Genomic DNA, 14919 nt, shown 5'->3' on the forward strand with positions numbered 1-14919 from the left:
AGAGTAATGATAGTAAAGATGATTCAAAATCTCAGAATGGAGGCACTGAGTGAGAAAATACAAGAAATATTTAACAAGGACCTAGAAGATCTAAAGAACAAACAATGATGGATAACACATTAACTGAAATTTTAAAATACACTAAAAGTAATCAATAGCAAAATAACTGAAGCTGAAGAACAGATAAGTGAGCTGGAAGTGAGAGGATGGAAAGATACTCCATGAAAATAGAAATCAAAAGAAAACTGGAGTAGCAATACTCATATCAAATAAAATAGACTTCAAAATAAAGATTGCTACAAGAGGCATGGAAAGATACTACATAATGATCAAGGTATTCATCTGTTGACTTTTTAAATAAATGCACAATTTGAGAGTTGTGAGTCAAGTTTTATTTGGGGCAAAATGAGAACAATAACCCAGGAGACAGCACCTCAGACAGCTCTGAGAAACTGCTCCAAAAAATTAGGGGGAAAGGTGAGTAGATATGTGATTTTTGAGGAAGGGGGAGTGCGTGCAGTCTCATGAAGGTCACTGCTAGTGACAAGCAGCAGATGTCACCAGGAAGGATTTCAGTGCTTTTCTAGACAATGAGGAGATACAAGAACTGGAGTACCTGTTTCTGCTCCCCAACCTGAACTCTTTTCAGGAGGTGTTGAAAATCAGGTGTTCAGCTGAAGCACTTGTATAGAGGTAGATGGCAAGTGCCAATTTGTAGTTGACGTATCCAAGAAGAAATTAACAATTGTAAATATTTAAGCACTCACATAGGAGCACCTCAATACATCAAGTGAACATTAACAGCTATAAAAGGGGAAATCAGCACGAACACAGTAACCGTGGGGGACTTTAACATTGCACTTACGCTAATGGACGATCATCCAGACAGAAATAAGTAAGGAAACCCAAGCTTTAAAGGACACAGTAGACCAGCCAGATTTAATTGATATTTATAAGACATTTCACCTGAAAGCAGAAGAATACACTTTCTTCCGCAGTACACACAGAAAATTTTCCAGGATAGATCACATCTTGGGTCACAAGTCAAACCTCAGAAAATTTTTAAAAACTGAAATAATAATAAGCATCTCTTCCAACCACAATGCTATTAGATTAGAAAGCAATCACGGGGTGGGGGGGGGGAACTGTAAAAAAAAAACACAAACATACGGAAGCTAAACAGTGCACTGATGAATGATCAAGAGATCACTGAAGAAATCAAAAGGAATTAAAAAGGAATACACAGACATAAATAACAACAAAAACACAAAAACCTATGAGACACAGAAAAAGCAGTTATAGCAGGTAAGTATATAGCAATTCAATCTCACCTCAAGAAACAAACAAAAAAACTCTCAAATTCACAATCTAACCTTACATATAAAGCAACTAGAAAAAGAAGAAAAACCAAAATCCAAAGTCAGCAGAAGAAATCATAAAGATCAGAGAGGAAATAAATGAGATATAAATAAATAAAACAATAGCAAAGATCAATAAAACTAAAAGTTGGTTCTCTTAAGAAGATAAGCAAAATTGATAAGGCTTAACCAGAATCATCAAGAAAAAAAAGAGAGAGGACTCAAATCAATAACATTATAAATGAAAAAGGAGAAACTACAACTGACACTGGAGAAATACAAAAGACCATAAGAGACTACAATAAGCAACCATATGATAATAAAATGGACAATCTGGGGAAAATGGACAAATTCTTGGAAAGCTACAACTTTCAAAGACTGAACCAGGAAGACTTAGAAAATATAAACAGATGAATCACAAGTAATGAAATTAAAACTGTAATTTAAAATCTTCCAACAAACAAAAGTCCAGGACCAGATGGCTTCCCAGATGAATTCTATCAAACATCTAGAGAACAGTAACACCTATCCTTCTCAAACTCTTCTAAAAGATTGCAGAGGGAGGAACACTCCCAAACTGGTTCTTCAAGGCCACTATCACTCTGATACTAAAACCAAAGATATCACACACAAAAAGTATAGATCAATATCACTGATGAATATAGATGCAAAATTCCCCAACAAAATATTAGCAAACCTCAGATATGCAGATGACACCACCCTTTTAGCAGAAAGTGAAGAGGAACTAAAAAGCCTCTTGATGAAAGTGAAAGTGGAGAGTGAAAAAGTTGGCTTAAAGCTCAACATTCAGAAAACGAAGATCATGGCATCTGGTCCCATCACTTCATGGGAAATAGATGGGGAAACAGGGGAAACAGTGTCAGACTTTATTTTTCTGGGCTCCAATCACTGCAGATGGTGACTGCAGCCATGAAATTAAAAGATGCTTACTCATGGAAGGAAAGTTATGACCAACCTAGATAGCATATTCAAAAGCAGAGACATTACTTTGCCAACAAAGGTCCGTCTAGTCAAGGCTATGGTTTTTCCTGTGGTCATGTATGGATGTGAGAGTTGGACTGTGAAGAAGGCTGAGCACCGAAGAATTGATGCTTTTGAACTGTGGTGTTGGAGAAGACTCTTGAGAGTCCCTTGGACTGCAAGGAGATCCATCCAGTCCATTCTGAAGGAGACCAGCCCTGGGTGTTCTTTGGAAGGAATGATGCTAAAGCTGAAACTCCAGTACTTTGGCCACCTCATGTGAAGAGTTGACTCATTGGGAACGACCCTGATGCTGGGAGGGATTGGGGGCAGGAGGAGAAGGGGATGACAGAGGATGAGATGGCTGGATGGCATCACTGACTCGATGGACATGAGTCTGAGTGAACTCCGGGAGTTGGTGATGGACAGGAAGGCCTGGTGGGCTGCGATTCATGGGATCGCAAAGAGTCGGACATGACTGAGCGACTGAACTGAACTGAACTGAATCCAATAATACATTAGAAGAATCATATATCATGATCATATGGGATTTATCCCATGGATGCAAGGATTTTTCAATATATGCAGATCAATCAATGTGATACACCATATTAACAAATTGAAGAATAAAAACCATATGATCATCTCAATAGATGCAGAAAAAGCTTTTGACAAAATTCAGCATCCATTTATCATTTAAAAGAAAAAAAAAGCTCTCCAGAAAGTAGGCACAGAGAGAAACTACTTCAACATAATAAAGATCATACATGACAAACCCACAGCAAACATAATTCTCAATGGTGAAAAACTGAAAGCATTTTCTCTAAGATCAGGAACAAGACAACAATGGCCACTCTCACCACTATTTTTCAACATAGTTTTAGAAGTCCTAGCCATGGTGATCAGAGAAGAAAAAGAATAAAAGAAATCCAAATTGGAAAAGAAGTAAAACTATCACTGTTTGCAGATGATATGATTCTATACATAAAAATCTTAAAGATGCCACCAGAAAACAACTAAAGCTAGTTAAAGAATTTAGTAAAGTTGCAGGATGCAAAATTAATGCACAGAAATATCTTGCATTCTTATACACTAAAACAATGAAAATCAGAAAGAGAAATTAAGGAAACAATCCCATTTACCATCTCAACAAAAAGAATAAAATACATAGGAATTACCCTACTTAAGGAGGCAAAAGACCTGTACTCATAAAACTATGAAACACTGATGAAAGAAATCAAAGATGACACAAACAGATGGGGAGATATACCAAGTTCTTGGATGGAAAGAATCAGTATTGTCAAAATGACAATACTACCCAAAGCAATCTACAGACTCAATGCAATCTTTATCAAATTACCAATGGCATTTTTCACAGAATCACAACAAAAAATTTTACAATTTATATGGAAATACAAAAGATCCCAAATTGCCCAAGCAACCTTGAGAAATAAAAATGGAGTTGGAGGCATCAGGATCCCCAACTTCAGACTATACTACAAAGCTACAGTAATCAAGACAGTATGGTATTGGCACAAAAACAGAAATATAGATCAATGAGACAGGATAGAAATCCAAGAGATTAAACCCACACACCTCTGGTCACCTAATCTAGGACAAAGGAAGCAAGAATATACAGTGGAGAAAAGACACTCTCTTCAATAAGTGGTGCTGGGAAAAGTGGACAACTAAATGTAAAAGAATGAAATTAGAATGCTCCTTAACACCATACACAAAAATAAACTCAAAACGGATTAAAGACCCAAATATAAAGCTGGACACTATAAAACTCTTAGAGGAAACATGGGCAGAACACTCTTTGACATAAACCACAGCAAGATCTTTTTTGATCCACCTCCTAGAGTAATGAAAATAAAAACAAAAATAAACAAATTGGACCTAATTAAATTGAAAAGCTTTTGCACAGCAAAGGAAACCATAAACAAGATGAAAAGACAACCCTCAGAATGGGAGAAAATATTTGCAAATGAATCAACAGATAAAGGATTAATCTTCAAAATATACAAACAACTCAAGCAGTTCAATATCAAAAAAACAAACAATCCAATCGAAAAATGGGGGGATGATCTAAATAGATATTTCTCCAAAGAAGACATACAGATGGCCAAGAGGCACATGAAAAGATGCTCAATGTCACTAATTATTAGAGAAATACAAACCAAAACTACAATGAGGTACCACCTCACACCAGTCAGAATGGCCACTATCAAAAGACGTACAAACAATAAATGCTGGAGAGGGTGTGGGGAAAAGAAACCCTCTTATACTACTGGTAGGAATATAAACTGGTATCGCCACTATGGAGAATGGAATGGAGGTTCCTTAAAAAACTAAAACTATAACTACCATATGACCTAGCATACCATTACTGGGCATATACCCTGAGAAAACCATAATTCAAAAAGACACATATACCCCAGTGTTCATAGAAGCGGTATTTACAATAGCCAGGACATGGAAATAATGTAAGTGTCCATCCACAGAGGAATGGATAAAGAAGATGTGGAACATATACATTGTGGAATATTACTCTATCATAAAAAGGAACAAAACTGGGTTACTTGTAGAGATGTGGATGGACATAGAGTCTGTCATACAGAGTGAAGTAAGTCAGAGAAAGAAAAACAAATGAATATTAATACATGTATGTAGAATCTAGGAAAAAAGTACAGATGAACCTCGTTCCAGGGCAGGAATAGAGATGTAAGCATAGAGAATGTACATGTGCATGCAGAAGGAGAAGGGGAGGGTGAGATGTATTGGGAGATTAGGTTTGACACAGACACATTACCATATGTAAAAGAGATAGCTAGTGGGAACCTGCGGCATTGCACAGGGAGCTCAGCTCAGTGCTCTGGATGACCTAGAGGGGTGCAGTGGAGATGGTGGGAGGGAGGTCCAAGAGGGAGAGAACGTATGTATACATATAGTCGATTCACTTCATTGTACAGTATAAACTATTTAAAGTAAATAAACTATTGTACAGTATAAACTATTTAAAGCAACTGTACTCCAATTAAAAAAAAAAAAAAAAAGATCCTTAGACCAAAACTTTTAAAAACTGCTAAGATTTAAAGTCATCAACCATTATGTAGCATCCTCATTCTCATCAATGCATTTTAATGATGGGAAATTATTTCATCAGGTGCTTCCCTGGCAGTCCGGAGGTTAAGATTCCACACTTCATTGGTTCCATCCTTGGTCAGGGAACTAAGATTCCACATGCCACGGGCTGTGACCAAGAAAAGAAATATGTATATGTATATATATGTGTGTGTGTGTGTATCTTATAGTTCTGACACTATGTAATGTAATTTTCCAGTGGAATTTTATTTTAAAAATATTTTTTCTGTTTTGTTCTCCGTGAACTGTCTGACCCTCAACTGTTCTCAGATCTGAACTGTTTCCTGGAAAGCAGGTGTGGGCCTTTGTTGACAAATTATTTCATCTCCTCTGGGTCTTAAATTATTTTTCCTTGCTCTGAAGTGAAAATTCAGTGAATGTTTCCAGATACTATACTTGGGAGTCATAATTCAATTTCTCTTAATCTTATGTGAATCCTTCACCCTCAACCTACATTCCTCCTCCAAAGCACTGGTACCCACCCTTACTGCCATATTAAATTGATTTCCTTGCCTCCATTGGCAACTTGCAAAATTCTGGATTTTCTCTGTGATAGGATAGTGGGTATGGTTTCGATAGTGGGTTTTAAATTGAAAAACTTAACAATTACAATATCCTAAATTATTTGAGCATTGATCCTTGTGACAGACATACCAACGTGGCTATTTCTATGTTTCTGTGATAAATTCTAAATTACTAGGGATTTCTCCCCCTAGTCCTTTGATTGTTAACTAGATCAATTTTTAACTGGATGTGGGCTTTTCAGGCTAGCTTTGCTTCAACGATGCTCATTCTTTTTTCTTCTACATCAAGTTCCCCTCTTCCTATTATCCTCTCCACATTTTTTTTGGTTCTCTATAGTGTTTAAAAGACCTACTTTAATAGCTTAGTGCCTTTTTTTTCCCTTGACACTCATCATTTCTTCTTTATTTGCTGTTAAAGTAATAAGTGCACATTCCGTTGCACTTGCCTGAGAGTCTTGACCGGTCATGGGTTTCCCGCCATCTGGGTTCTAGCTGGCTTGCATTCTCCTTTGATGTTGTAATATTGTTCATTGAACTTGAATGTGGGGTTTATAAGGCTTGTTTGCTTTTTTTTTCCCCTCCAAGATGTGCACCTTTTTTTTTTCTTAAGCTTATTTTTCTGTTTTGTGCTGTTATTTTTAATTGCTTCTGACTGGGAGGTGGGGCTGAGAGTGAGATTTGCTTGACTCTGGCTCTCCTTGCTATTAGTCACACTTCCCTCAGAAGCCCCACACACGCTTTCTCTCTAGCCTTTGATATACCACTTTTGAAAGGCCGTTGATTCCTGGCATAAATGGCGTTACAAGGAAGATGGGCTCGGGGTAGGGATGCTCAGGAATCCAGTTCTGTACAGTCATGAGCCTGGCCATCTGGAAGTCTCTTCTTGCTCAATGAAATGGAGTAAACATTGTCCATTATGAAATCTACCACACAGGCTGCCAGGGACGAATGGGATCCCACCCAAAGCCAATCGCGGCTCTGACAGGGAAATTGGCTAGCACTGCCTGAGACTACTCCAGCCTCCCCCGTCCCTGATGTCACAATTCGGAGGCTGCTGCCTGCCTAGGAGGTTGTAGAAAGCTCTGTAGGTTCTCTCTGTGTGTCCCACAGGGCTCCTCGTGCCAGATCCCTGTCTGATGGCTTTTATGAAAAAATACCTCCTCCCCATCCTGGGGATCTTCTTGGCCTACTACTACTATTCTGCGAATGAGGAATTCAGACCAGGTAAGTACCAATGTGTTTAATTTTGGAGGAAAAGATTTTAAAACCCAGGGATGGCTGGAGGAATTGATTTTAACACCCAGGGATGGCTGGAATGTTTCTGAGGATCAGAAGGAGTTCTTGATCCCCAGAGTTGCTGGACAAGACGGGACCCTGAGGTAAGACTATGCTTCTGTTTATGGGATGTGAGGAGGTTAAAAGATTGCTAAATAATCCATGTTTTATTTGGCACATTAAATTGAAAGCAATTTTAGATCTCCTGCAAAAAAAAAAAAGGAAAAAAAATGAGGGTAATTCCAAAATTCACAACTTCACCAGATAATTGAGCTCTGTGAAGGGGTGGATAAGTGGGAAATAAGAAAGAATTCTGGAGTTGATGACTAAATAGAAGTGAGAGAAAATCCCTGGAATCTCTATGAGCACATGTGTTTTGATGACTTTTTGAATTTTATTTCAATTGAGCAATCGGATGAGTCCAGAAACGTCTGGAACTCCAGTGTTTTAGCTAAACTCTCTGTCCATGGGGGTTTTCAAAAAGGGCAGCAGGGAGACTTGCTTTTGAGCCACCAAAGCAAATTCCCATTTCAGAAAATGTTTCCGAAAGACGGGTCTGTCCCTTCACTGATTTATGCAGCTTGGGATGAGCTGATGTGGGCTCATAACCTTCAGACACTGAGATAAAGCTCTCCACCTCTAGAGTGGGAGGAGGAATGTTGGTGCCATGCATGGTCCTCACTTCCTTTTGGGGTTTCCCAGAGATGCTTCGAGGAAAGAGAGTGATTGTCACGGGGGCCAGCAAGGGAATCGGAAGAGAAATGGCCTATCACCTGGCAAGGATGGGAGCACATGTGGTAGTGACAGCGAGGTCAGAAGAAAGTCTAAAGAAGGTGAGGGTCCTGTGCCCACAGCCATATGTACCTCATGTGCCCAGATGTATTCCTTTATATGCTCGCTTATACATGCCAACAGAACTGGCACACTCAGACACAGATACACACACACACACACACACACACAGGATTCAAACACCCACAGGAATACCAAAGTATGCTTTTAAGTGTTCCTTCTCATGCATACATATCTAGACACAAAGTTCTTGGGCTCTGCATGCTCACAGACATGCCCATTCACACACACTGACACATGGAGTTACAGATATATAGCCATGTACTTAGATACCAACATTCCAGTACCTATTCAAGAATTCACATTCTGGTCACCATGCAGACACACACCCTCTTACATACTCAGACTCACAAATCCAAGGATACACAAATACGCACAAACCTAAGACTACCCACATGGAAACTAGCATCCATATCAATCATGTGTTCAGAACCATCTGTTCACAGAGACTCATGAGCACAAACCATGGACTTAAACTCCAGCACTGCGATTTATCCATCTCTAACCCGACCTTGTTCCAGACAGTATTTCAAATAGAGGACAAATGCTATGTCAGTTGCCTTTAATGACACACACGTACACACACTTTTCAGGGCTGTGAGCAACCTCTCATTTAAGCCCCCATTATGCCAGAGACTGCCCCCACCAAAGGTCTGCAGCCAAGACCCACGCCAGTTGCCACTATGCCCCTGCAGGTGGTATCCCGCTGCCTGGAGCTGGGGGCGGCCTCAGCACACTACGTGGCGGGCACCATGGAGAACATGACCTTCGCAGAACAATTTGTTGCCAAAGCTGGAGAGCTCGTGGGTGAGACAGCGTCTCCTCTCTCCCCTCTGGACTTTGCCCTAGGGGTCACCAGGGAGCTCTTGAGACCTGGGAGGGGGAGGTATCAACCTCAGATGGTTTCTCTCACCACAGCCGTCTCTTGCAGGGGGACTTGACATGCTCATTCTCAACCACATCCACTACACGCCTTTGGGGGTGTTTAGCAATGACATCCATCTCTTGCGCAGAACCCTGGAGGTCAACCTTCTGAGTTATGTGGTCCTGAGCACAGCCGCCTTGCCCATGCTGAAGCAGACCAACGGGAGCATTGTGGTCGTCTCCTCCATAGCCGGTGAGTGGGCCAGGGGCCAGTGCGCAGGGCAGGAGCGGCCCGAGTGCCAGGGATGATGGCGTTGAGGGCTCTGCAGTGAACATGCATTTTGCCCATTTGCATGCCGAGAAGGAACACAATAGAAACCAGAAGTTGAAATGTTTAGGCTGATACTAAACAAAAGCTGATGAACAGCTTGCCCATATGTGTAGACCGGCAGATATATGAATAAGAGGCTTGGGTAACGAAACTCACTGAGGAGCGTGCATGCTGAGAAACAGAGAGAGTGTTTGGAACAAGGGAGATGAGAGAGATGAGGACTGTTCAGAGTGGGTAGACTACAGAGTTCCTGGAAGTTACAGAGAGAGAACAGCAGTTCAGAGAGCTTCCCTGAACTCGCCAGGTGGTTTGTGATCAACAAGCTGGAGTCCTAGGGTCATTGAAAGGCTGCCGCCTGTCCTGAGTCTCAGAGACAGACTTGGTCATCGTAAAGAAGATTTTGCTTCTTCCATGACCCAGAGCTATAGGTTGCTGAAGTTAGTTGGTGCAAAGGGAGAACTGAGAGCTGAAATATTTTAACAACACACAGTTGACTGGTAAGTGGGTTAAGCCAAGGCAAAATGAACAATGAAAACAAATAAACCAAATTATAACAGACCTGCCTATATCGGGGGTGTTCTCCAAAATCTGAACTTGCTACATCAAAAGTTCATTTTAATCCACCAACAGGGTAGGGAGAAAGTGTGTCCAGAGAAATATTCAGAAAGAGAAAGCTGCAAAATCAAGAGAGGCCCCCTGTGCTTTTGATGGTGACAGCATTTGAAGGGATCACCAGGGAAAAGCCAGAGAGTTTCCAACTTTGGGGATTCCTAGGCCCGTTTCATTACGGGTGCAGTAGAGAATTGCCACACATTATTTGTTGATTAGTCAGTGAGAGGGACATGGCTGGAAGACGCAAACACCAGGATCAGAATTGGCCATCTGCATGTGGCTCCTGGCAATGTGAAAATGAATCACCTAGAAGCTCTGTAATTTCTTGAGTAGTTCACAAACGCGCGTTATTATTGTGACTCAGAACACCATCTATATTGTAAAGAGTCCTACTTCGCGGACGGACGGGAAAGGCCTGCATAGTGATAGGATAAAAGGGCAGTGTGTCTGTGCTACCCGCCAAACAGAGTGATTGATATGCATCCCTGTGCTTCCTGGACAACACAGACTCCCCCACCCCTCCCCAGACACAGCCTCTCTCTGCGCTGAAAGGAAGGGAGAGCATCTGGATGCATACTGAGTGAGAGGGTGCTGGGCACATCCCCAACCCCTCCTCGGGCATCGGCCAAAACCCGCGGGTCGGTCATGGTGTAGGTGGCTTTTATGATCTCGGTTGATTGATACAGCCACTCTGGACATAGGGTGTGCTTTATCTGGTGAGTTTAACTCTGTGTAAGATGCGGCCGAAATAGTCTCAGAAGGAACAGAATTAGCGCAGCAGGCTGGGGACATGATGAAATTCTGATAACCTCTGTTTCTGCACGTCTTCTCCGATGACTAAATGTCGCCTCGTGGCCTCTGTGGACTCTGGGAGGTAGAAACCTAGCTGGACTGCTGTCCTTCGTGTCTGTTGTTTGTATAGCCAAAAATCCAGCCTGTTTGTTTTGAAGAATGTCTGAATCTGCAAAGTACAAGCACTTTCCTTTCGCACCCTAATTGAAGAATTTCCCTGCTCTAGACTATATATTTTTTTTTAATTGAAGTTTTGTTGTTCTTTCAGACAGTCAGCAAATGTGGGGGATGCAAACCTCAGATTAAACCTAAGGTCAGCCAAAGAGCATTGGGATGGCTTTTTAATAATTCTTTCCAGGGACTGCATTAAGTGGTTTATTGAATTGCAGTAATCAGCAATTGTTTTTCTCCCCAGTGCATTTCCATGTATTGCATTACATAGAAATCCTACACTTTTAATACGTTCTCTAAAACATTGGCTACTTCTTTCGCATCATCAGAGACAGTACTGTCGCCTCTGGGAAGGTCCTTACTGTCCACATCCATCTACCACTCAACACCATTTCTGGCACCTACTGCTCAAGTCTCTCTGTATGTGTAATATCTAGTTACATTGCTTAGTCGCCCTCTTTTCACCACGTGCTAGTTTGGGTATATGTTGAACTAGTGTCACAAAAACCCAAATTTACAATGGCTTAAACATATCTAAATTTATTTTTCTAACATGGAACAGCCTGGGGAAGAGTTTAGAGCTGCAACAGAAGTTCTATCTGTGGAATCATCTGGGAACTTTCTATCCCAAAACCAGCATATCTGGGCATTATTATCCTCACCTGTATGTCCAAAATGGCTCATTATCATGTCAGAATTCTAGCTAGAGAAAATGAAGAAAGAAGAACACTTTCAAGGAAGAAGAACTTGAATGTCACACACTTCTGCTACAGCTAATTGTAGTTATGGTCTTTATTCAGGATGGACTTGTGTCCAGCTGAAAATCAGGGGTTCTATTTCTATAAAAGACACTGATGTTGACAAACAACAGTCTCCCCTACATCACCCATGCGTATAAGACTAGAGGCGGTGTTCCCTCTAGGACACCCCACACGTGTACCTCACACCATACACACACATTCTGGACCCAATCTCTGTCACATCCAAGATCCATCATGAAGTCAAAAAGATCAGGCAGTGAAACAGGGGACAGTGGGGTAGGATAAAGAATGGAAAGAAAATACCTGCATGGTATTTGTGAAACAAACTGAGACAGGAAGATTAATACTCCAATATGACTGGGGCAGGGGGAGGGAAATCACTGAATTAGGCAGAGAACATTTGAAAACATCTGGAGAAAGCTTATCGGCCATGAGTCAAAAAAGTTATCTTAGGTTCAATTTTAGAAAAGTAAAAGTCATTCCATTTCTGAATCCCCTGATTCTGTGAACCCCATGTCACCTACACACACGACAGTTGGCACCCAGCATCTGATACTGCTTCTCTGCCCCTCCTTTATGCCCCATCAAGGGAATCATGGACAAACCACCGCCCCCGCCACCCTGGCTTTCCCCGGAGGATCCATTTAACATTATCTCCTGTAAAGACTTTTCAGTCTTCACCAGATTCCTTTCAATGTTTCCTCTTTATTCTTACCTACTTCATTTTGCTAAGTTACCTTTAGAAACCCTACTTCCTCTCTCTTTTTCAGCTTCATTGGTGATACAAATATTAGCAATAATTAGAGTACAAATGTTAACTGCATTGGGCCAGTATAAGGGTAGGGGTCGTGATTCTTCCGTAGCAAGAAAAATCTAAGGCCTATTCTGAAATGAAACTAGACGAAATAAAACACGGGGCTTCTTCAAATATTCGAAATGAAAAACACACCAAAAGGAGTAAAAGAACCTTGTCAGTAACCTCTGAGTTCTCATATCTCTCTTTGGAAGCTCCATAAAATGTCTCCAGTTACCTATTCATTATTCTCCAAGTAAATCTTTTAAAAAGATCAGCTTCCTATATATTTTATAAGAATTATTCAAGTGTATTCCTTTCCCTGTTTACTCATTCCCAGCATTGTTTCCTACTATTTTGTATACATACGTGTAGTATTTCAATCACATTATAGCTGACTAGCCAGAGGCAAATAGCCTGTAAGACAATGCTTTCCTGGGAAAACTCAAACCAGTGCATGAAGTCATTTGTTGGACTTTAACCCACTTGTCGGTTGTGGACTGGCTGTGTGGTCTAAACCTATTTCAAGAATTCTACATTACAAAGAAGAAAAAGAAACAGGTTTCTCAACTGATCAGCTAACAGGATTTGGATTACGCAAAATTCCGCTTTGCATACAGACAAGGGGAAGAGTTTAGAGCTGTTAATCTCAGAGCCTTCAGCTCTGACATTCATTTGTTCCTGAAATATAGGCTCATTTTAATGTATGGATATGACTTGAATGGAAGCAGGGAGGGTGGCAACCAAGATCTAGGATGCAAACTGCTGCTGCTGCTAAGTCAATTCAGTTGTGTCCGACTCTGTGCAACCCCACCAGGCTCTCCTGTCCCTGGGGTTCTCCAGGCAAGAACACTGGAGTGGGTTGCCATTGCCTTCTCCAATGCATGAAAGTGAAAAGTGAAAGTGAAGTCGCTCAGTCGTGTCTGACTCAGCGACCCCATGGACTGCAGCCCACCAGGCTCCTCCATCCATGGGATTTGCCAGGCAAGAGTATTGGAGTGGGGTGCCATTGCCTAGGATGCAAAGAAGCCTAGCAAATACAGTAAAATGAGGTAATTTATCCCTCACCCAATTGTCTTAATTTTTCTAAGATGAATCTTTACCCTTAAACCTGATTTCCTCAGAAATAATTTTCAGGGTGCACAATTGCCAAGGTGAGTGGAAGTATTTCTACATATAGATGTAGGTATTTACGTGATGAGGGGAATGCTGCAGGTTTGAACAGTGTCGAGGGGCGTGGGGAGAAACACCAGGAAGGTGAGGCGTGTGTGTGTGTGTGTGTGTGTGTGTGTGTGTGTGTGTAGATTTGTCCTCTGTAGGGCCTGGGAGAAGACCGAAAGGAGTTCAGAGGAAGAACCAACCACCTGCACATAAAAACTGCAGGAGTCATTGTTGCCTAAATTCAAGAGACTGTGCTCAGACGGAATCCGGAGGACTCAAACAACTTGGCACACTGGAATTGGAGTTCAGTGTCGCATCTGCTGCCCTAGAGCGGTGAGGGGAGACTTTAAAGTGGGGGAGAAGACTCCCTGCTGTGACCGCGACAATTTAGTGAAGGTTGAAAACAATGCTATTAGTGCAGGTTGAAAAAATAATGCTATTCATGTGACCATTACTCCCTTGAAAGGGGTGGGTTGGAAAAACTTAAGTAGTCATGGCTCCTTAATCCTGCTAGACCATTATTTTCATTCAAGTACTGTTCCTGACGAAAATAGCAGAGTTCTACCATCATCCATGCCTTTATGTCCACTCACCAAAGAGTTTGAAAAGGCTTATAACAAATACCCTTTATTTGGAAATACCCAAGTAAAAAACGAGGTTTTAAGAGAAGAATATAAAAATGCCAAAATTAGACTCAACATAGATGCTGTGCTTAAGTTTCTAAATTGACTCTTGAGTTTCTTGACAAAAAAAGGAATAAAACAGAATCAATGATAGACAAGATTATATTCAAAAGAAGGAAGCATCATAGGAAGCAAATTCTGAAATACACCTCTCATAAAAGATTATAAATTAAAGGCACAAAATAATGGAACTAATAATGGCCCTAACACTTTTTAAAAATATTTCTGTGATTATAAAAGCTTCACATACACACACACACAGAGTATGAAAATTGGGAAAAATGAAGAGAAGCACAAAGCTGAGAATAAAACTCCTCCATAATCGTGCCAATATTTTGAAGAATTTACTTCTAGATACATATAAATACAGAACAATTATTCTTATGGAACCAAACTCAGGTAGAAGATCAAACCAGTCAATCCAAAAGGAAATCAACCCTGAATATTCATTGGAAGGACTGATGCTGAAGCTGAAGCTCCAATACTTTGTCCACCTGATGCGAAGAGCTGACTCATTGGAAAAGACCCTGATATTGGGAGAGATTGAAGGCAGGAGAAGGGGATGACAGAGGACAAGATGGCTGGATGGCCACACCAATTCAATGGACGTGAATCTG

The 14919-nt window shown here is 40.9% G+C and overlaps 1 protein-coding gene across 1 annotated transcript in view; it reads left to right on the top strand.

Moving 5' to 3' along the window:
* Nucleotides 1–7018: 7018 nt before the first annotated feature.
* The window catches only part of HSD11B1 (hydroxysteroid (11-beta) dehydrogenase 1), a 45810-nt gene continuing 37909 nt past the window's right edge, over nucleotides 7019–14919 (top strand). The window contains exons 1-4 of the mRNA XM_010836863.1: nucleotides 7019–7231; nucleotides 7985–8115; nucleotides 8830–8941; nucleotides 9066–9251. Coding sequence (XP_010835165.1) covers nucleotides 7144–7231; nucleotides 7985–8115; nucleotides 8830–8941; nucleotides 9066–9251 — 517 coding nt within the window. The 5' untranslated portion in view covers nucleotides 7019–7143. The remainder of the gene's footprint in view (nucleotides 7232–7984; nucleotides 8116–8829; nucleotides 8942–9065; nucleotides 9252–14919) is intronic.

This window comes from Bison bison, unplaced genomic scaffold, assembly GCF_000754665.1.
Source record: "Bison bison bison isolate TAMUID 2011002044 unplaced genomic scaffold, Bison_UMD1.0 scf7180017864067, whole genome shotgun sequence".
Taxonomy (NCBI): Eukaryota; Metazoa; Chordata; class Mammalia; order Artiodactyla; family Bovidae; genus Bison; species Bison bison.